Source organism: Dendrobates tinctorius, unplaced genomic scaffold (genome assembly GCF_039654945.1).
Source record: "Dendrobates tinctorius isolate UK_male_01 unplaced genomic scaffold, ASM3965494v1 ptg000087l, whole genome shotgun sequence".
Classification (NCBI taxonomy): Eukaryota; Metazoa; Chordata; class Amphibia; order Anura; family Dendrobatidae; genus Dendrobates; species Dendrobates tinctorius.
The window spans coordinates 1799558-1823435 of NW_027361755.1; the positions used below are offsets into that span (position 1 = coordinate 1799558).

General features: G+C 44.9%; 1 protein-coding gene and 1 pseudogene across 9 annotated transcripts in view; both read right to left on the minus strand.

Annotated features, from left to right (window-relative positions):
• Positions 1-23878, minus strand: part of ARID1B (AT-rich interaction domain 1B) — a 2758190-nt gene that overhangs the window by 10820 nt on the left and 2723492 nt on the right. For all 9 annotated transcript variants that reach the window (XM_073585743.1, XM_073585747.1, XM_073585745.1 and 6 more), the window contains one exon: positions 14451-14581. In XM_073585743.1, coding sequence (XP_073441844.1) covers positions 14451-14581 — 131 coding nt within the window. The remainder of the gene's footprint in view (positions 1-14450; positions 14582-23878) is intronic.
• On the minus strand, positions 10859-13153 carry LOC141098168 (meiosis regulator and mRNA stability factor 1-like; annotated as a pseudogene).

Consider the following 23878-nt stretch of genomic DNA (forward strand, 5'->3'; position numbering starts at 1 on the left):
ATGGCGTCAGGCACTCGTCCAGCATCTTTTCAGCTGTTCTGCATCTCACAAATGTTCTTCTGTGTGATCCAAACACCTCAAACTTGGATTCGTCTGTCCATAACACTTTTGACCAATCTTCCTCTGTCCAATGTCTGTGTTCTTTTGCCCATATTAATCTTTTCCTTTTATTAGACAGTCTCAGATATGGCTTTTTCTTTGCCACTCTGCCCTGAAGGCGAGCATCCCGAAGTCGCCTCTTCACTGTAGAGGTTGACACTGGCGTTTTGCATGAAGCTGCCAGTTTAGGACCTGTGAGGCGTCGATTTCTCAAACTACAGACTCTCTAATGTACTTGTCTTGTTACTCAGTTGTGCAGTGGGCCCTCCCCCTACTCTTTCTACTCTGGTTAGAGTCTGTTTGTGCTCTCCTCTGAAGGGAGTAGTACACACCATTGTAGGAAATCTTCACTTTCTTGGCAATTTCTAGCATGTATTAGCCTTCATTTCTAAAAACAAGAATAGACTGTCGAGTTTCACATGAAAGCCTCTTTTTTTCTGGCCATTTTGAGAGTTTAATGGAACCAACAAATGTAATACTCCAGATTCTCAACTAGCTGAAAGGAAGGTCAGGTTTATAGCTTCTCTAATCAGCCAAACTGTTTTCAACTGTGCTAACATACTTGCACAAGGGTTTTTAAGGGTATTCTAGCCATCCATTAGCCTTATTACACAGTTAGCAAACACAAAGTACCATAAGAACACTGGAGTGATGGTTGTTGGAAATGGGCCTCTATACACCTATGAGCATATTGCATTACAAACCAGATGTTTGCAGCTAGAATAGTCATTTACCACATTAGCAATGTATAGAGTGTATTTCTGAATCATTTAATGTTAGCTTCATTGGAAAAAAACTGTGCTTTTCTTTCAAAAATAAGGAAATTTCTAAGTGACCCTAAACTTTTGAACGGTAGTGTATATATACATATACACACACACCTATACAGTGGGGAAAAAAGGAATTTGTCAGCCACCAATTGTGCAAGTTATCCCACTTAAAATGATGAGAGAGGCCTGTAATTGACATCATAGGTAAACCACAACTATGAGAGTCAAAATGAGAAAACAAATCCAGAAAATCACCTTGTCTGATTTGGCAAGATTTATTTTGCAAATTATGGTGGAAAATAAGTATTTGGTCATTAACAAAAGTTCATCTCAATATTTTATTATATATCCTTTGTTGGCAATGACAGAGGTCAAATGTTTTCTGTAAGTTCTCACAAGGTTGGCACACACTGTTGGGGATATGTTGGCCCATTCCTCCATGCAGATTTCCTCTAGAGCAGCGATGTTTTGGGCCTGTCGCTGGGACTTTCAAATCTCTCTAAAGGTTTTCTATGGGGATGAGATCTGGAGACTGGCTAGGCCACTCCAGGACCTTCATATGCTTTCTGCGAAGCCACTTCTTTGTTGCCCTGGCAGTGTGCTTGGGATCATTATCATGCTGAATGACCCATCCACGTTTCATCTTCAATGCCCTTGCTAATGGAAGGAGGTTTGCACTCAAAATCTCATGATACATGGCCCCATTAATTGTTTCATGTACACAGATCAGTTATCCTGGACCCTTTGCAGAGAAACAGCCATAAAGCATGATGTTTCCACCCCCATGCTTCAAAGTAGGTATGGTGTTCTTTGGATGTAACTCAGCATACTGTCTACTCCAAACACAACAAATTTTGCTTCTACCAAACAGTTCTACTTTGGTTTCATCAGACCATATGACATTCTCCCAATACTCTCCTGGATAATCCAAATGCTCTAGCAAAATCCAGACGGGTCCGGACATGTACTGGCTTAAGCAGGGGGACACGTCTGGCACTACAGGATCTGAGTCCCTGGCAGCGTAGTGTGCTACTGATGGCAGCCTTTGTTATGGTGGTCCCAGCTCTATGCAGGTCATTCACTAGGTCCCCCATGTGGCTCTGGGATTTTTGCTCATCGTTCTTGTGATCATTTTGACCCCATGGGATGAGATCTTGCGTGGAGCCCCAAATCGAAGGGGGTCAGTGGTCTTCTATGTCTTCCATGTTTTATTATTGCTCCCACAGTTGATTTAATCACACCAAGCTGCTTGCCTATCGCAGATTCAGTCTTCCCAGCCTGGTACAGGGCTACAATTTTGATTCTGGTGTCCTTCTACAGCTCTTTGGTCTTCACAATAGTAGAGTTTGGAGTGTGACTGTTTGAGGTTGTGGATAGGTGTCTTTTATACTGATAACAAGCTCAAACAGGTGCCATTACTACAGGTAATGAGAGGAGGACAGAGGAGCCTTTTAATTCCTTAACCTTCGGAGCTTTTTTCAGTTTTGCATTTTCATTTTTCACTCCCCTTCGTCTCAGAGCCATAACTTTTTTATTTTTCCGTAAATATGGCCATATGAGGGCTTGCATTTTTGCGGGAAGAGTTGTACTTTTGAACGACACCATTGGCTTTACCATGTTGTGTATTAGAAAACAGGAAAAAAATTCCAAGTGCGGTGAAATTGCAAAAAAGCGTAATCCCACACTTGTTTTTTGCTTTTCTTTTTTGCTAGGTTCACTAAATGCAAAAACTGATCTGCTGATGTTTTTAATGAGACCATTTTGGTGCAGATACCTTCTTTTGAACCACCATTATTGCTTTTTAATGCAATGTCACGGCGACCAAAAAACTCTGTTTTTTTTTTCTTTTTTTCTCACTACGCCATTTAGCAATCACGTTAATCCTTATTCTTACTGATAGATTGGGTGATTCTGAACTCGGCGATATCAAATATGCGTATGTTTGATTTTTTCATTGTTTTATTTTGAATGGGGCTAAAGGGTGGTGATTTGAACTTTTATATTTTGTTTATTGTTTTAGAAATTTTAAAAATGTTTTCTTTTTACTTTTGGCATGCTTCAACAGTCTTTATGGGAAACTAGAAGCTGCCACAACTCGATCGGCTCAGCTACATAGTGGTGATGATCAGTTTGCCTCTGTGTATCTAAATTACTGACTTGCTATGAGCGCCAAGCACTGGGTTTCTTTCTCACCTACTAATATATCCCTTTTTTTCACATCCGTGCCACTATAGGGCTTTATAGTGTGAACAGGGAGAGCCGTCAAGGAGTGGGGGGGCCAATGCGCAGGTCCTAGGGCTCCAACCTCCGCTGTCAGGCAGGGACAAACAGGCCAGTGTAGGGCAAAGCAACACCCCATGGTGATCATTACTTGGTGTTGGTATGATGCTATGTTAATATTTAGATTTTCTGTGTTGGTATGATGCAGTGTTAATATTTTGATCTTTTTGTACTAAATTTTAACTATTTGATAAATAAAAGTTGAGAATTGTACTTAATAGTAAGGGAACACGGTGAATTGGCGCTCACAGCAAGCTGGCCCTGACAGCCATAGAGGTCTCCAGGAGATCTCGAGTTGTCATGCTGACACATCGGTGACCCGCGATCACGTGATGCGGGTCACTGGTGTGCGTATTTCCAGAGCTATTGCCGGAAGCCCCATTTAAATGCAGCTGTCAGCGTTTGACAGCGGCATTTAACTTGTTAATAGCCACGGGTGTTGTGATTCCATCTGCAGCTATTATGGGCACATGTCAGCTGTTCAAAACAGCTGACATGTCCCAGGAAAGGTGTGGGCCCACATCAAAGGGAGAGAGTCCGACATCGGTGTAAATGTATGCCCGATGTTGGAAAGGGGTTAAAGAAGAAGTTACAGGTCTGTGAGAGCCAGAAATCTTGCATGTTTTTAGATGACCAAATACTTATTTTCCACCATAATTTGCTAAATAAATCTTGCCAAATCAGACAAAGTGATTTTCTGGATTTGTTTTCTCATTTTGACTCTCATAGCCATGGTCTACATATGATGTCAATTACAGGCCTCTCTCATCTTTTTAAGTGGGAGAACTTGCACAATTGATGGCTGACTAAATAAAGACTTTTTTCCCCACTGTGTGTGTATATATATATATATATATATATATATATATATATAGTGGTGCAATGACCACTGTGTCTGCTAGGGGGCGCAGTGTGGATTTCCCAAGAGAGAGGATGAGTGGCAGAATCCTGAAGGACTGTTATGTATCTCAAGGTGGGTGGCCTTGAGATGGAGACTGATGTGTGTGTTGATTAGCAGTGATACTGCTGAGGTGCTGTGTCAATGTGTCAGGGAGAAGTCTCCAGGTAAATGGGGAGACGGGTGGACCCAGTTACCTACAAACCCACCCAGGGGGTGTGTTTAAGGACGCTAGTACAAAGTGTGTGAATGGTTCAAGGACCTGTGATGAGGTCATAGCCATGTGAACAGGTGGGCGTGGCTACGGACAATATAAGGTGGCCAGGGTAGGTCACATGTGGTGAATGCAGAGACCTGGTTGGTCCGTTGTGAAAGGTCCTGCTGGGAGATGTGTCTCCTGGCTAACAGCATGTGGAGTGGCTGTGTGTAACGGCTGCATGTGCCTGATGATTCCCAGGAAGGAATGGATGTCTGCAGCATGGAGAAACAGCTATGAGGAAACCCTGACGTGGGTGAGATAACTATGAGGCTGAAGAGCATGTGTATGCCAACCTGTGTGACCACAGGGAGGACAGAGAGAAGCTCTGTCAAGGACGCTATGCTGATATGAACTTTATGGTGCTTGCTTTGGTTTATGCTGCATAATAGACCGCATGGACTATAATGGTTTAATGGAAAACCCGTGCCGGATCTGGTTTTTTGACGGCTAAGCGAGAATCCCCTATGTGAATGACAGCGCTACCTCACAATTGGTGGAGATTGCAAAGGGCAATATTGTAGCCTTGTTGCTGGGAGCAACGGAAGAGGACTGCAAAATTTGGTGGCTAAGGGCAACGCTTAGCCAGGAGGGCTGACGGTCGAGAAAGCCGTGTAATATGCTGACGTATGTGAGCAGAGCCTGTGACGGCCTGCAATTGGGGAAGCCACTGTCCGGCTATGGTTCTGGAACCGTGGGGCGGCCTAGTGAATAAGGCACTGTCCGGATCGGTGAGCCCAGTGAGGCCGCTTCCCCAGGAGAAAGAGACTGTGGATTGCTATGGTGTCTCTGCGGAGTAGAGGTACCCGAGGACCTATGTGGCCGACACAGGTAACGGACTGGTGTTCGTGTGGTACTGACCTGGGTCAGTGAGTAAGACTGTGTACCTGGAGGGTTCAGTGAGGAAAGGTCCTGGAGGGTCAGTGTTGGGAGATTCTAGGAGAAAGAATCAGGTCCCGGGAGCACGTGGTATGACCTTGGACCTGGTGAGGTGCGAGTGTTGGGCAGTCTCAGACAGAGATGGATGCCCTGAAGAGCACCCGCCGAGCCCCTGGACCTGGTGAGGCCGGTGTGTGGGGAGACCCTGGGAGGAGGATCGCTCCCTGAATCGCACCCGGTGCACCCTGTGTGTTGGATGGTCTCAGGCGGAGACTGTTATGAGCTCATTTTCTCGTTCACCTTTGATGTCCGATGAACTCCCTCTGCTGGTGAAAGGAGATGGCAAAACTGATTTGGATGGGAGAGACCTGTCACCTGGACAGGTGGATTGCGATTGGACATCCGGCAGCCGACGCCCTGTAGGGTTGCTGGTGATTTCTCTGCTCTGAGCTCTGGCCTCCAGTTCAGTTCCTGTCTTCTAAAGCTAAGTTTTTTCTCTGTTATTGTTCCATGAGATTTTGTCTGATTTGCTTAGTTTTGTGTTCAGCCAGCCCCGGCTGGGGCTTTGCTGAATTTCCATTTTTGTCCCTGATCGGTTAATTCTCTTTTGCTCTGTCTTCAGAATATATCGGAGTGCTCATATAGGGATTTTGAAGTCTAGTGACTTCAGGGCCGTTTTTCCTATCAGACGTGTTGGGACATTTTTGGTAGGGTTTTTGCGGATTGCAGCCAGCATCTTTTCTGTCCTTTCCTATCTAGTTAGTTGGGCCCCATCGTTTGCTCTGCCTGTCTTTCTGTCTGTGTTTGTGGTTTCATCTGTTTTCACCGTCAATACATGTTGAGGGCTGTCTATTGCTTTGGGGTCTGCTCTGGGGCAGTTTAGATTTCCCCTTTCTTTCATTAGGCTTATTTAGTTCTCCGGCTGTGACGAGGTGTCTAGGACCACCGTAGGAACACTCCACGGCTACTGTTAGTTGTTGTGAATAGGATCAGGGGTCTGCAATCTGCTAGCTACCAACCTCTCCGGTTTTCTGGACTTAGCTTGTATTTTTGTTTTTTCCTCCTCCGGTCACTCATTCATAACAGGAGACGGAGCGTCCTGAATAGCACACAGCCAGGACACGTGAGTTTTGTGTGGTGTGCTTTTTTTTCTTCTCTCAACTCAGCCTGCGGTGGCTCAGTGGGAGTCAAGAAGGTGACAAGCGGCTTCCTGTAACTCGGCAGGGTTATGAAGGGGACAAGCAGCTTCTGGTAACTCGGCGGGGTTACGAAGGCGACACCAGCAGCGGTGTGTGAATGGCAGCCGGTGGTGTCGGTGATCGGTGACAACAGGAGCTGTGGTGGTGCCAACAAGGACTTGTGTGGTATCGTAAGAGACATAAACTGTGTGGTGTGAACTGTGGTCTGAGAAGACCTGTATAACGGACATGGGGAACTCCCAAAAGGGGGCGGTGGCCCAAATCGGGGTGGTAGCCCAAAACGGGGTGGAGTCCCAAACCAGGGTGGTATCCCAAAAGGGGGTGGAGTCCCAGAGGGAGGCGGTAACCCAAAGTGGGGTGGTGGTCCAGAAAGGGGCTGAGTTTGAAGAAATGACAGCACTGGTTGGCTCAGTGGGTATGTCTGGGGAACCGCAGTGTTCATGTATGTCGTTTCCAGAATGTGGGATATTCTTTCTGGGTGATAACTGGCCGCAAGTGTGTACCGTGATGCTGCACCGGGAAGGAATCTTAGGATGGTTGGACTCAAAGGGTCAGGTGACTCTGGTAGGAACTCCTCTCACTTTCTGTCTGACCGAGAAAATGGTCCAGGTTCACTGTCAACATGGGGTCACGGTGAACTATGCGGTAGACAGAGTAATGTTTGAGGGGCTCGGAGGCAGTGAGTGCCAAGGTGGCAGTATACCATCAGACTTAGTGTATGCCTTGGAGTGGGGCTGGGACTTTGTCAGGTTTTATGACATATGCCAGGAGGGTGGAGACGTTCCTACTGTTAGGCTAACCAATACTAAGATGGTGACGGCTCCTGACGTGGAGAGGTCAGAGGTAGGAGTGACCGGGAAAATGGTACGTCGGCCCAACGGATGGACCTGACGTCTCGTGACAGGAATGACGTTGACCTGGTTGATAAGACGGCTGGAGTGTTCGCACGGTTAATGGGTAGCTGGAAGGATAGCTCGGCAGGTCGGGGTGACTCAGACTCTGGCGGTGACTGTGGCTCTGAGAGAGACAGGGAGCACAGACTAGAGGAGCTAGAAGAAGTCTCTGAGCTCAAAGGTCACATGGTAACGTGGCAAGGACTGCATAAGGCCCTCAGAGAAGAGGTGGATGAACATGTTAAACGAGAAAGAGTCCTGAGACAAATGGCCGAGCACAGGGTCGAGGAGCTCGAGAAAGAAGGCTTGGAGCTCAGAGGTCACCTGTCCACCTGGCAAAGTGTGAACAAGACCCTTAGGGAAGAGGTGGAAGAACAAGAACTCAAAGAAACTGTAAGAGATCTTCGGCAGGAGAGCAAGTTGGACGAAGACTTACTGCGGGTGAGCGCGAGTGATAACAAGACGGAACTGCCAGTATCCATCTTGGCAAAGGGTCATGAAGAGATAAAATCTTGTGAAGTTGGTGAGCAACGAACGGAGGAAGACAGTCACCCGGTCGGGTCAACTGTAGTGAGGGAAGTGTCCGTGGTAAAGCCAGAGCCTCCTGGCCTGGAAGAGAGCAAGACCACGACCTTCAAATCTGTAATCGAGGTACCCGAAGACATGCAAGAAGCCTGTGCTGAGGAAGGTGTGCATCAGGCTTTCAAAGAGGCAGTCAAGGTGTGTAAGGTGCACTGGGCACCTGAGACTCGGCAGTTGGTGATAATATCAGCCAGGGAAAATACAGCAAACTGGGTAGCTGTCCTGAAAGAGATGCAATTACAATGTCTCTATGCCAAACAACTGGTCAGGTGGAGTAATATGAAAGCTGCTCGACGCCTAGAGTTAGCAAGGGAGGCTATGGATCGACTGGGTTTGCGGAAAGATGTGGTTCCGGTACCCAAAGGTCTGATTGGGAGAATCAGTGGAAGACTCAGGAAGGTAATGCAAGACCTTGTCAATATCTCTGGTATGGTGAGGGTGAGCATTCCTCCTGATGACGAAGACAAGGTATCCAGTGAAGTGGGTAGGATTCCCATCATGTTGGTTGGCTCAATAGGAAGCTTGAGAAACTTTAGGATGCTCTTGGAGTATCAAGTAGGGTACCTGCAAGAAATTGAGCAGTTGAGGCTTGACCGTCGGCGAATTAATAAAGAGGTACGGAATACCAGGTGGCAGCCACCTCCAACCCAAGATGTAAGGACCCGAAGGGTTCCCCCAAGTAGTGACATGGCAGGTGGCCGAAGAATGTCAGCAAGTGGCAGTTCAACGGGCCGTAGGAGGCTGAGAGACATTAGTTCCTGTGAGACGCTGAATGGGTCAGACTCAGGCCAGACGGTAGGCCCGATTAAGACTGATGACCGCACCAATGGGAGAGCCGGTCAGTGGGAGAAAGGTCAGGTGACGAAGCACACTGTATGCGGGTGGTGACTAAACAGTGTCTGATGACGCAGACAGACTGTGACTGGAGGGCCAAGGATCAAAGCCAATATTCTGACCGCTGGGGTGGGGGAGGCCTAACGCAGAGATGAGGACGTATGACAGATGGAGACGGTTCTCTTGACCTGTAGTTCAAGGTGTAGTGCGTGCCCGGTCTCGAGATCCTGGGGTTATGCTGTGTGTTCAACCCCACAGATTTGAACAGAGGGGGGAGGTATGTGGTGTAATGACCACTGTGTCCGCTAGGGGTGCTGTGTGGATGTCCCAAGAGAGAGGATGAGTGGCAGAATCCTGAAGGACCATTATGTATCTCAAGGTGGGTGGCCTTGAGATGGAGACTGATGTGTGTGTTGATCAGCAGTCATACTGCTGAGGTGATGTGTCAATGTGTCAGGGAGAAGTCTCCAGGTAGCTGGGGAGATGGGCAGACCCAGTTACCTACAAACCCACCCACGGGGTGTGTTTAAGGACGCTAGTACAAAGTGTGTGTGAATGGTTCAAGGACCTGTGATTAGGTCATAGCCATGTGACCCGGTGGACGTGGCTACAGACCATATAGGGTGGCCAGGATAGGTCACATGTGGTGTATGTGTGGCACCCCTGAGGCTCAGTCGCCACAGAGGTACTGCACCTTCTCCTAAGGTGCAGTGCCCCACCATCCAGGTAAGGTGGGAACTCCTTTCCACACTCCAACACTCGCATCCCACCCAACAGGGTAGTTCTGCACAACCACATTGTGGCTCAGTGCTTAGAGAGTAGCAGAGCACCTTTGGTGGTTCCCTGCTTGGAACACTGAACGTGCTGGGAGGTGGGTGGAGTTAAGATACATAAAAGAGTGGGAAAATGTAGGATGACAGGTCAGTCTGACAGAAGGTCAGTCGGGTAGGAAGTCACTCAGACAGGAGTGAGGATCCCTGGAAGAAGGGATGGAGGAAGGAGTGCTGCAGCTGCCTCAGTGATCTGAGCCAGCTGGCACGGGAAAGGAAAGGAAGGAGAAAAACGTAGAACTGAAACCTAAGCTTCCATAAGAGAGAGAAAGACAAGTACGGATCGAAGGAGTAAGGAGAACAGAGAGGACGTGGGTTGGAAGAGGAACCCTGCCTATAGGTCCTCAGTGCAAGGCCGGGGCCGGGTCCCCGAGGTTGTATAGACACTTATGGTTCTGCAGCAGACACCGGTGGAGTAGTTGGCTGTAAATGCACTACTCGCATCTAAGACTTGTGGCACAACAGCAACTGGAGAGCCGGGACTCAGGAGAAGGGAGTCCCCGAAGCAGGCTACAGCTGTCTGCCATACAAGTAGAGTTCTTTGGAACATCAGTCAGGATGAACTCCAGTGTAACTCAGTACTAGGAGATCTTCACACTTTAAGGCGCTATAGAGGAGTCGTTCAGAAAGGTACATGTTGGTGGAGTGTTGGAGGAGAGCATTCCATCTTGCCTGGGGGTTGACTGAGTCTCTGACCTGGAGGACACGGCCCGGAGGCAGGCTTGTGTACCGCAGACTGTGAGTAAAGCTTTGGAACTACAAGCCCCGGTGTCCTCCATTCATTCTTGCGCCAACCCTCTCAGCACCGCTACATCTGGGTACCATCCTTTACACCGCCTGCGCCTCTCCTCATCCATTGCAACTACACGGCCCTGAGGATATAGCTTCACCTGTGGGGAGCTATATCATCTATGCTGCAACACACCACCATCCCCAGAGGATCCGCATGCAGCGTTGGCCTAACATCTCACTTGCCGAGCACCACTTGTGGCGCCACGGACCGGGTCACCGCTGCTGTGACACATCCCCCTGACACTGGCCCGGTACCGAGTGCCCTACGGCCCTGAGAGGGTGACCCATATGCAGGGACCTGGTTGGTCCGTTGTGAAAGGTCCCACTGGGAGATGTGTCTCCTGGCTAACAGCATGTGGAGTGGCTGTGTGTAATGGCTGCATGTGCCTGATGATTCCCAGGAGGGAATGGATGTCTGCAGCATGGAGAAACAGCCATGAGGAAACCCTGACATGGGTGAGATAACTATGAGGCTGAAGAGCCTGTGTATGCCAACCTGTGTGACCACAGGGAGGACAGAGAGAAGCTCTGTCAAGGACGCTATGCTGATATGAACTTTATGGTGCTTGCTTTGGTTTATGCTGCATAATAAACCGCATGGACTATAATGGTTTTATGGAAAACCCGTGCCGGATCTGGTTTTGTGGCGGCTAAGCGAGAATTCCCTATGTGAATGACAGCGCTACCTCACAATATATATCAGTAGAAACCAAAACTACGGTTGCTGGAGACGTGTGAGTGTCTGCAAACCTCCTCAGACTCTGTTTGAGCTTGTCATCGGCAGCATTTTTTGCTATGGCATTGATATGGGCAACAGTTATCTGACAATTGTTCAGTTCCTCAATAACTTCTCTGTTTTCTTTACTGATATCACAAACATACTGTAGATCAACTCTGCTTCTATGTGACCTTTAAAAAGTCGCTCGCGAATCCGCTTTACTACACTGACCGCTGAACGACCACTGGGAACAGAACAGTTTTCAATGTCCCAGAACACACCGATAGGCGGCAGGTTTTCTTGCATTTGTCCAGTCAACGACAATTCTGTAGATCCAAATTTTTGTGAGGCTTTACAGAAGTTCTTAGCAAGTAGTATTGCAGTTTCCTTTACATTTCCTTGGGTTCCGCAGCCATTACATACAGGAAGAGCAGCAGTCTGGGTATTCGGAAGAGGAATATTAGGCCATATCTTTTTTGCATCAGATATACCATTGCCTATGGGTTTGGGTCCACTTTGAAGATGGATTGACTTTACGGTAGGAGGTTGGATTTTGGAGAGTGGGAAGCTAGAAGTGCAGTGTTCAAGTGGGGGTGGGGGAGGTGGTGGTGGGATATCCTTCAGTTCCACGGAAGGTCTAATGCTTGCCATGTTGCCTTTCGGTGTCTCTCCTGCAGCAGGTCACACCTGATCAACAGCTGAGAAGCAATTGGAGAGCTTCCATAACCAGGGCTCAGCATCCTTCTCCTGCCTCTGAAGCCATCCCACAGGCTTACTACAAAGGTTCACCTTCTCATTGCCTTCCATCATTCAGCCACTTGCATCATCCTATAGGGCCATCTTTCTTTTATTCTTCCTTCCTGGCCCCCGCTTCAGTCTCGCGGCCCACGCTCACATCCTCCTCCTTTGTGTCTCCTCCCATTCACACCCTCCTCCCCTTTGTAGAAGGCAAAAAAAGTGAATTCTTCTATTCTTTGGCACTAGGCACTTTTTTTTACCTTCTGCATATTTTTCAGGGTTATTCTGCTTAATTATAAAGTGCTTTTTGGGTTGTATTATTCTTTAGTGTATTTATTGTCCCTGACTTTTGTAAAATGTTCTTGTTTTATTTTTAATAATTTTTTATTAATAAATTATTGATTTGATGAATTCATTTAATTGCCTATGCATTTTTTTCTACAAAAATCTATGGCAGGATTTGGTATGTTGCTGCTAAATATTGTTTCAATTTATTTGCCTTAAATAGTTTGCATATGCACTTTTGTAACTGCTTGAGAAAGGTCTGCACTCAGTACCAAAACGTCGCCATATGAGCCAATAAAGAGCACCTTATTATCGCTGTATGGAGTGCTGTTTCAACTTTTTTTTACTCTATTTACAAGGTTGGTATATGCCTGTGAAACTCTGCACCCTGTTTGTTGTGCTGTGCATGATTTTTTGCTTTGTATATATATATATATATATATATAGTATACATATATATATATTATATGCACATACACAATATATTCAGGACTGTGCAAGTATCTTAGGCACGTGTGGAAAAATGCTGCAAAGTAAAGATGTTTTCAAAATGTCAATTAATGAAAAGTGAAGTGAATAAACAAAAAAAAAATGTAAATCAATATTTGGTGTGATCACCCTTTGCCTTCAAAACAGCATCACTTCTAGGTACAGAGGTCAAAGAATCTAGGCTGGCAGATTGTTTCAAACATCTTGTAGATCTAACCATAGCTATTTTGTGGATTTAGGTTTGCACAAATCCCTCTATCTTATCATCTGAACCCACACAGTCTCGATATTGAAATCTGGGCTATGTCAGACCCACTTTTTCATTTCCAGGTCTCCTTGTTCTAACTTAAGCCACAAATATTTTTTAAAGACATTGGCTGTATGTTTGGTGCAGAATAAATTTGGAGCCAGACAGACACCTCCTTGAAGGCACTAAGCATATAACTACATTTCTCAGCATTGAGAACACCAATAAATTGGTAACGTTGAGCATCATAGACAACGTGTTCAGCCAAGGAAACTTCATGCATGCAGATGAAAGACACATTATGCTTAATTCCCTTGGAAATGGAAAGATGCCCAGCAGTGCCATCAGCTCAGAAATGGCAGCAATCAGTGGGACCCAGCTACACCCATCAAATCTTTTGGAGAAGTTTGGCCACAAATGACCTTAATGGAAGAATTGCTGCATAAAACCATACCTTTAACATGGAAACAATTCCATGAAACTCAACTATGCACAAAAATAAAGGATTTGGGGTGAAGAAAAAATGCAGCAGATTCTCTAGATTGAATCAAAATTTTAAATATTTGGTTGCAACAGAAAGCAGACGTTTGCCAGAGAGCTGGATAGCAGTACAATAATAATTGTACAGGGAACAGTAAAGCTTGGTGGAGGTTCCTTGCTAGTTTGAAGCTGTAGTTCAGCAGAGTAATAATAATCTTAATAATCTTTATTTTTATATAGCGCTAACATATTCCGCAGCGCTTTACAGTTTTGCACACATTTCCATCACTGTCCCCGATGGGGCTCACAATCTAAATTCCCTATCAGTATGTCTTTGGAGTGTGGGAGGAAACCGGAGTGCCCGGAGGAAACCCACGCAAACACGGGGAGAACATACAAACTCCTTGCAGATGTGTATGGAATTTGATCAGGATTAATGATATTCGTAGTGATAAGAAATAATGGCTTGGTGGCTTAGTAGTTAACACTATCATTACACTGTTGGGGTCCTGGGTTGATATTATGAAGGTGCTATATAAGCACAATAAACAATGATGGCAGATACTTATCCATCATGCAATACCATCACAGAGACATCTTATTTGCTCCAAATTTTTTCTGCAGCAGGACAATGCTCCCAAATATACAGTACAGCCAATATAATTAAAAACTATTTTCACTGTGAAGAAGAGCAAGCAGTCCTGCAAGTTATGATAAAGCCCCAACATGTTCCTCATCTTAACATCAGCAAGTCTGTCTAGGATCACAAGAAGAGAGTAAAATTTCCACAAGCGACATCCACAGTAGATCAGCGGTTAGTTCTCCAGTATGTTTGGAACAAACTCCCTGCTAAGTTCCTTTTAAAGACTATGCACACGTGTATCAAGAAACATTTATGCTTTAATGCTGTTTTGAATACACAAGGTTTTTGCACCAAATATTGATTTGATTTAGATTTTTGTTTTCTTTATCCACTTTACACTCTTTAATTAATTGATGTAGAAATAAAACAATTAACACTTTTATTTTTTAAAACATTTTTACTTTGCCGCATTTTATCCATACCTGCCTAAAACATTTGCTGAATACTGAATATTTACATATATTTACTTAGATATGCATACACAATACACACACATTTCTATATAGATACACAGACACATACACACAACTATACCCACCTGAGAAAGGTTGAATGTGGCTACTGTGCTGTCTTCATACAGCAGGATGCTGATGGTGTCTAATGCCCAGGTACTTTCAGCCAAGAGACCAGATTTTAAAGACATCATTACTCTCCATGCCTCAGGTGTTACTAGTTGAAAAGAGCAAATAAAGTTGTTGTTTTGTTGAGTCAGTGGGAAAGTGCAAACAGTAAGATAAGCTGACTCTAATCACTTCCATAGCAAGTGACAGGATTTTTTTTTATCATTCAAGTATGTTATAAAATTTTATTTTAAGAATTTAACCTCTTATTGACATCTGCTATACAAATATGGCTTAAGATAGTAGTGGGTGTATGGAGCAGGATCACCAGGTAAGTCTTCCCCATACCTGGCAGATATTGGCACACAGCAAGGGCAAAGTACTGCAGTGGGCAGGCGCTGGGCCTCTCTGACCTTTCCCAGCACCTGCGCACTGCAATACTTTGGTCTGCCCTCAATGCCTGCGCAGGAGCACAATTCCAGGGAGTGATGAAGCAACAGGTGGGCGGCATTGCAAGAAGATGGGGAGGCACAGGACTCAGACCTGCGACACCCCTTGGGCCACACAGCGCCGGACTGCCCCCCTGGTGAGTATAATAAAACTTATTTTTATCTTTCAGGTGGGATCAGAGGCTTATAGAATGCTGTAGATAAGCCCTGAGAGGCAGTGGCCATATCTTATATAGGCCAAAACTGCTGACAGGTTCGCTTTAAGTGTTGATTTCTAGTGTGTCAAGAAAAACTGACTTTTGTTTGTGTAAGCATGTAATAGTGACTTGTAAGCTGATATTTCATACTAGATTATGGCCCGATGCTATCGCATCGGTAGGATGCGATAGCATCACACCTCTTGCCATGTTAACCCTCAACACACACACTCCTCTCACCTTTCACCATCTCCACTCACTCTTTCACTCCACATACGACCCCTTCTCTCACTCCGTCTCTCATACTCACGCCGTCATCGCCGCTGCTCCACGATCCCCGACATCTTCTTCCGCCGGCGCCATCCTGGATCCAGACGTTGTCCACGCCGGCGACATGTTCTTCCGGCGACGCCATCTTGAGTATCGTGAAATCCCTCGATACTCAAGATGGCATCGCCGGAAGAACATGTCGCCGGCGTGGACGACGTCGGGATCCAAAATGGCGTCTGCGAAATCTCGCGAGTTTTCGCCGTCATCATTTTGGATCCCGACGTCGTCCTCTCTGGTGACATGTTCTTGCGGCGATGCCATCTTGAGTATCGCGGGATTTCGCCGATCCAAAATGGCGTCGCCGCAAGAACATGTCGCCGGCGTGGAGGACGTCTGGATCCAGGATGGCGCCGGCGGAAGAAGATGTCGGGGATCGTGGATCAGCGGCGATGACGGCGTGAGTATGAGAGAAGGAGTGAGAGAAAGGGTCGTATGTGGAGTGAAAGAGTGAGTGGACGTGAGTGGAGATGGTGAGAGGAGTGTGTGTTGAGGAGGAGTGGTGTGTTGAGGGTTAACATGGAAAGAGGTGTGCGGTGACGTCACCGGTTACAACTGGACGGAAGTTGTTACAACCAGAAGCTGCTTAGGGCATTTATTATTATAGATGACACAATGTGTGCTTATCTTTGACTATTGATGCTTGCTGATATGCTAATTGTGCATTGACTTTGAAAGCAGAGAGGGAAAGACTGGGCAAATAGATTAAATGGTCAAGTAATGCTACCTGATCTCATCACCATTGTTTTCCCTTATCTTGATGCTGGACTGAAGGACACTGGGTAAATCTAAAAATAGATTACATGTCTCCAGTAAAAAGACTCAGAGACAGAGAGAAGAGGGAGAGAGTGACACAGCCAGACATTCTGCATAACACCCAACGTACGAGAGACAGGACTGCAGCCAATCCATTATGGCACCATCACGAGGGACACAGATCTGTGGTTCTATAGGAAACAACCTTGGGGTTTTCAGCTCTGGTTAGAAGGATACAGATCTGCTCCATGGACCATTGCTGAACCATGGATACGTTTGGAGACAGCTATGATTGGGACCTGCTGGTCACCCGGCTTCATGGAGATGTTCGGATAAGCCAGGTGGTGACACTTGTGTCAACTGGCTTTGGATCTACAGCATTATAGAATGCTGTAGATAAGCCCTGAAAGGCGGTGGCCATAACTCGTATCGGCCAAACCTGGTGACAAATAGTTAATAAATAACATTTCCTATATGTCTTCTTTTCTTCTTTAAATCTGCATCATTTTTTAAACATATTTTTGTTAGGAAGTTACAAGGGTTAAAAGTTGATTAGCAATTTCTCATTTTTCCAACTAACTTCACAAAACCATTTTTTTAGGGAACACATCACATTTGAAGTGACTTTGGAAGGCCTATATGACAGAAAACACCCAAAAATGACACCATTCTAAAAACTGTACCTCAAGGTCCTCAAAATCACATTCAAGAAGTTTTATTAACTCTTCTAGTGCTTCACAGAAACTAAAGTAATGTGGATGGAACAAAATTAACATTTAGCTTTTTTCCCCAAAATTTTACTTTTGCTTCAAATGTGTTATTTTAACAAGGGTAACAGGAGAAAATAGACCCTAAAATTTGATGTGCATCCACTGTTTGGAGGCATGTTAATGGTCTCCGAAGGGAAGTAGCATCATTTGAATTTTTGAATGCAAAAAAGTCTGGAATCGAGAGCCCCTGATGTGCCTAAACAGTGGAAACCCCTCACAAGTGACCCCTTTTTGGAAACTAGACCTCTCAAGGAACTTAGCTAGATGTGTCATGAGCACCTTGAACCCCCAGGTGATTCACAGAAGTTTATCATGTAGAGCTGTGAAAATTCAAAATCACATTTTATCCTTAAAATGTACCTTTATCCCCCTTTTTTTTATTTACACAAGGGTAACAGGAGAAAATAGACCCCAAAATTTGCAATTTATAATATCTCCTAAGTACGCAGTTACACATAGTATCATAGTTATTAAGGTTGAAGGAAGACTTTAAGTCCATCTAGTTCAACCCATATCCTATCCTAACTTGCCCTAACATGTTGATCCAGAGGAAAGCAAAAAACCCCCATGTGGCAAACAGTAAGCTTCACATTGGGGAAAAAAATTCCTTCCCGACTCCACATACGGCAATCAGACTAGCTCCCTGGATAAGCACAATATTATGGAAGAAACCTACTGTTTGGATGCACGGCAGGGCTTGTAAAGGAAGGAATGATGCTTTGGAACACAGAGTTTGATGGTATGAAGTGCTAGAGACATGTCTCATTTGGAGAGCTCCTGATGTCCTTTAAGGCTATGAGCGCATGTTGAGTATTTGCTTGCAGTAATTTCTGGAAGATTTCTGCATCCCTTAACAGGAACAATTCCAAGGCAAAAGCGCCTGTTTTTGTGCACTTTTGCATGCGCATTTGTACAGCATTGAAGGCATTTTTGAGCTAAATAAAGACATATTTAAAAAAAGTTTTCTGATGTAATTTCTTGGTTCAACATAACCTTTTTCATGCTGATGCAATGGCATCAGGGTAATGGGATTAGCGCTTGGTGTCAGCAGCTGTCATTGACACCTAGCCCTAGGCTTAGTAATGAAATTACTCATTACTAAGCCGATAAGCAAACACACACATTGTCACCAGCCTATGTAGGAACATTAACAGAATGAACATGTACATAGGCTGTAGCCAAATAGCAACTGTTAATTTTAAAGAAAAAAAATGAAAAATATTGCATGGGTTCCCTCATAATTTTAATAACCAGCACAGGGAAAGCCGACAGCTGAGGGCTGATGCTAATACTGTATTCTGGGAAGGAGTCAATAGCCATAAAGATTCCCAGGGTATTAATATCAGCTCTCAGCGGTTTGCTTAGCCTTTACTGGCTAGTTTACAGGGGGACCCCAGAAAAAAATTGACATAGCGTCCTCCTATAAAATCTAACCGGCAAAGGCTAGTCAGACAGCTGTGGGCTGATATTAATAGCCTAGGAAGGGGTCATGGATATTGGCCCCCTCCCAGACTAAAAACATCAGCTGCCAAATCTAGCGCTTAGCCTCGTTCTTCCCACTTGCCCTGTAGTGGTGGCAAGTGTGGTTCATATTTGTCGGGTTGATGTCACCTTTGTATTGTCAGGTGACATCAAGCCCACAAGTTAGTAATGGAGCAGCATCTATAACATGTTCCCATTACTAACCCCATAGTCATATTGTATAAAAACACACACACTCATAATAAAGTCCTTTATTTGAAATAATGACACATACTGCTTTACTGAATTAAATTAATTAAATTAAAAAATTAAACCAAACTCACCGATTGTCTAATCCATCGAACTCAAAGTCTCCTGCAACAAAAATAAAACAAAACTACAAAATTCCTCACATGTCCGCAGAGAAGATAATCTATAATGTCCCATGACTATACTGATCACTTGGAGCCCCATGGGAGCAGTAGTCTCATCACCCCACACCTGTTGACCTATGGTAAGCTTTTTACTGTGGGTCACAGTCACAGCTGCGGAGTCACGCTAACGTCTGACAGCATGACCCCGTACTGCTCTGACCGACGGTAGTGTTACCGCTGGTCAGTCACAGCTGCGTGGTCACGCTGACATCTGACAGCATTATCCTACAGCGCTCTGACAAACGATCTTACTGGCAGTAGCGTTACTGCAGATAAGAACCTGTGTGCCAGTGTTTCCCACGCTGTCACACAGATGACAGATTGAGAAACACCATAGGAAGCAGGTAAAAACGCAAACAAAAACTCAGCAAACCCGCAACATTTTTATACCTGCTTTTTTTTGCTGCGGATTTAACTGACTCATTTGAAGTCAATGGGTGAAAAATGCTGCAAAAATGCACAAGAAATCGACATGCTGCAGAGAAAACGCACTACAAATACTCAAAGGAAATTTACTGATCATGTGCACAACACTTCAGAATTGTCATTGAATTAGCTTGCACGGAGAAAATGCATCAAAAACACACTGTGTGCGCACAGCCTCACAGTGATAACCCCCCACAAGTGACTCCATTACATCCCTCAAAGATTTTATCCAAGTGTATAGTGAGCATTTTGAACCCATAGGTGGTTCACAGAATTTCATAACATTGAGACGTGGAAATATGACATTTTAGTGGTAAAAAATTAGGTTTTGTACTACACAGAATTTGTTAAAATTAGGTTGTCAAACTGAAAATTTTCATTTTTATCACGAAAATGTTGTTCTAGCCCCAAATTTGAAATTTTCACAATGGATAATAGGAGAAAACAGATCCCATAATTTGTTGAACAATTTGTCCAAAACGCGACTATACCCCATATGTGGTCAAAAACTTTTGCTTTGGTATATGGCAGGGTCAGAAAAGGAAAAAGCACTATTTGCCTGTGAATGCGATGTCACATTTGAAGAGCCTCTGAAATGTGAAAACAGCAGAAACCCTAGACCCCTCAAGGAATTCATCTAGGGGTGTAGTGAGTATTTTGAACCCATGCCTCACATAAATTTATAACATTGAGATGTGGAAATATGATATTTTAGTGGTAAGAATTTTTGTATTTGTTGTAAATTTGTCAGGTACACAAGGGTTAATAGGTAAAACCAGACCCCACAATTTACTGCACAATTTCGCCCAAACACGGAACTGCCCCATATGTCGTCAGAATTTCCTGTTTGGCTACACGTCAGGGCTGAGAAGGAAGGAGCGCTATTTGGCTTCTGCTGCACAGATTTTGCTAGAATAGTTTATGGGCAATAATTGTGGAGCACAGAATTCACTGGATTTAATTTGTTGGTTGTGAACCATGTCACTTTGTTCTACCTGTAACATGAGTGTGGGCTGGTTTTGTGCGGGATAAATTAGAGTTTTTATTGGTAACATTTTGGTGCACATAGTATTTTTTGATCGCTTCCAAAATAAGGTTGGATCAAAAAATGTGATTCAGATGAAATCCCCTACAGAGCCACCCCCATACTGAGGCAGATGGAGACACTTCATACTCCGCTTGGTGTCAGTTCCATGATATGCATAGTTTTACGAGTGCACAGATCTTTAGTCGCCCACACTTGTATGCTAAAAAGACGCCTAAAATGATTGGACATGACTGGAGCACAGACAATCTGCCTCATAAAGTGAGTGGTTCTGTCCGGGGTTTTGTTTGAAATGAGATTTTGGGGAATTTGTGCTGTTCCGTCTAAATCATGCTTCTATGGTTTCCATAGATTGTATTATTTTTCATGCTGTGTATAATCTAGTCTTTTTTCTATAAAGCAGCCTGCAGATAATTAATCCTCATGGCATGCCTTCCACTTCCGGGTCAAGGTTCAGGTCTTCTCTTCCTTCTAGCAGCTATTGTTAGTTTCACTTTCTCTGGAAGAGACATGCTTTGCACCGAGCTGTGAAAGGCATCAGTTTTTGACCACTTTGCTGTACCACTTTGCTGTACCACCTTGGTTGTTACACCTGCATTTCTGGAGAAGTACTGTATTACCAATCATATGCTGTATGTCCGGACTTCCAAATAAACACGTCTGGACTTCACAATCCCTGGTGTGCATCATCTCTCAGGACGCCGAACAGCATTGGTCCTGTCTGCTCTGCATTAAGGAAACGGAAGGTAGGAATCTCTCCCTGCCCCAATCAATTATACCTCCATTCGCCTCATGTGGGGACAAAGCAGAATTTACATGGAAACCCTGACATAACCGCTCAGCGGAAAGCACAGGATAAATGTGAGCCAAGCGTTATCCTGATTTTTGTGAGGTAACATGAACAAATAGACAGCAGTAAAAGAATAGTTATTTTTAGTTTTGTGTGGTTCATTGTGCGGTATAAGTGATGATGAGAATTTATAACAGCGATTCCACATTTATGTGCTTTTTTAGGTCTTGCTGGTATCAAACAGTAAAAATGCTTTTTCTTTTTTTTTTAAAAAAAAATATATATATTTTTGTCGTCATAGTCTGAGAGCTGTAACTTTTTTTAAATTTTTGGCTAACAAAGCTGTACAAGGGCTTAATTTTGTGGGACAAGTTGCAAATTGTTTTGGTAACATTTTGGGGTACATAATATTTTTGATAGCTTTTTGTTCAGATTTTTCAGACACAGAATGAACAAAGCCCAGCAATTCAGTTATTGCTTTTATTTAATTTTTTGTGCCTTTCACCATGCAGTAAAAGTAATGAGGGCGATTAGTTTGTCGGGTTGGTGCGAATACAGTGATACCTGCCCGGATTGGTGCTGTAATAGCACCAATCTTAGGCTGGAGGCTAGGACAGGCCCAGTAGGGCCTGCAGGAGCTGGTTTTCGCAATCGATGTCATCGATTATGCCAATCACAGGACACAGCTGTGATCATGCTGTGACCTCTCTGTGCCCTACTGGTGACCTGGCCTTGACCTGCCTAGGAATCAGAGCTGTGAGCTCTGATCCTAGGCAGTTGCCATGGTCACCAGGGCCAGCAGGGATTGGTGGGATTGATGTAATCATTCAATCCCACCAATGACAGGTAACAGCAGCGGTGTGACCTCTCTGTGACCTGTCTCTGACCTGCAGGTGACCTGTATGACTGCTCTGCAGGGGTACTCACACTAGCTGAGGATTCCCTACAGAGCAGTCATACTGCTGGATCTCCTGCTGTGCTGGCTATTGTGGTACCACAGCAGCCTGTAGCACCACCATCCCTGCTGAAGAAAGAAGAGAGAAAAAAGTAAAACCCTACAACTGTAAGTGTTACCTGATCCCTCATCCGTGATCAATCTATCTTCATCCCCCCTCTTTTTACCCCCTCTTTTTACCCCCTCCACCCCTCTTTGCACACATTTTCCATTTTTTTCATCCCCTTCGCGCCACCTGACTACAACTCTAACTGATCCCTGCCCAATCTCTTTTCATCCACCCCAATTCCCCCAACCCCCTTAGCCCTCTTTTTACCCCCCTCCACCCCCCTTTGCACAGCCGCTGAGCTTTGATTGGTGATGCAGTTCACCGATCAACAATCAGGCTCACTTTTTTCTTAGCCCTCTTAGCGCCAACTCCACACACACATCCCCCAGCTGCCAAACTTTGATAAGTGACGCAGTTCACTTATCAGAGTTTGTGCCTGCCATTTTCCTTTTTGTTTCACCCCCCCTTGCGCCACCCCTGTGTGCACATACAGATGCCGCAGAACTTTGATAAGTGACACGCAGTTCACTTATCAGAGCTAGGGCCTGCTGTTTTAGACTTTTTTCCCACAGGCATTTTTTTCCCCACACATACAGTTATCAATAAAGTACGCACAAAGCACCATATTCACACAAAAATATGTCCTCCTCATCAAATTCGTCCCAACAGTGCTATTCAGTGAAGGAGGCATATTCTTTCCTTGCCTCCAACACTGATAGCAAGGGAGAGGATCCCACATTTCTGTACTTTTTGGATTCTTCACCCTCATCCTCTTCCTCCTCCTCATCGGGTCCTGTGGAACCGCCACATAGACGCCCCAGGACAGAAGATGAGGCAGCGCTCACCATTCCCGCAGCTGAACCAGCGCACTCTGTATGAACCTCGCCCCCCCCGAAAATTACGAGCCACTGATTCCTGATTTTGTGGCAGAATCAGGAATCAAGTTTGACACCATCGGCCTCTCAGAAATAGACTTTTTCAAAGTCTTTTTCTCTGAGTATTTTGTTAACCTCATGGTGGAGAAAACTAATTTGTACGCTCATCAATTTTTGGAACAAAACCCGCGTTCATCATTTTCTAACTGGTTTCCTGAGACGCAGTTGAAATGATGCAGTTTTGGGGCCTGGTCCTTCATATGGGAATCCTGAAGAAGCCAGGACTTTGGCAATATTGAAGTGTTGATATTTTATATAACACTCCAGTGTTCCAAATGGTCATGGCCCAGATGCATTTTGAGGCCATCCACAAATCCCTGCATTATACTGATAATGCACAGTGTCCCGCACAAGATGACCCCAACTTTGACCGTCTTTTCAAAGTCCGGCCGGTCATCGAACACTTCAACAAAAAGTTTGCTGAAGTGTACGTGCCCCAAAGGGACATTTGCGTGGATAAGTCCTTCATTAATTTCAAGGGAAGGCTGCAATTCTGTCAATACCTGCCCAGCAAGAGGGCCAGATACAGAATCAAACTCTACAAACTGTGTGAGAGTACGTCAGGGTACACAAACAGGTTTAAAGTTTATGAAGGGATGGACATCAGGATTGAACCCCCTGAGTGTCACCTTTCCTGGGAGTGAGTGGGAAAATTGTGTGGGATTTGGTGCACCCACTGCTGGATAAAGGTTATCACTTTTACACTGATAACTTTTATACCAGCATCCCACTCTACAAATTCCTCTCTGCGCAAGGTACCACAGCCTGCGGTACTGTCCGCAAAAATCGTAGAGGCCTCCCGAAGACGCTAC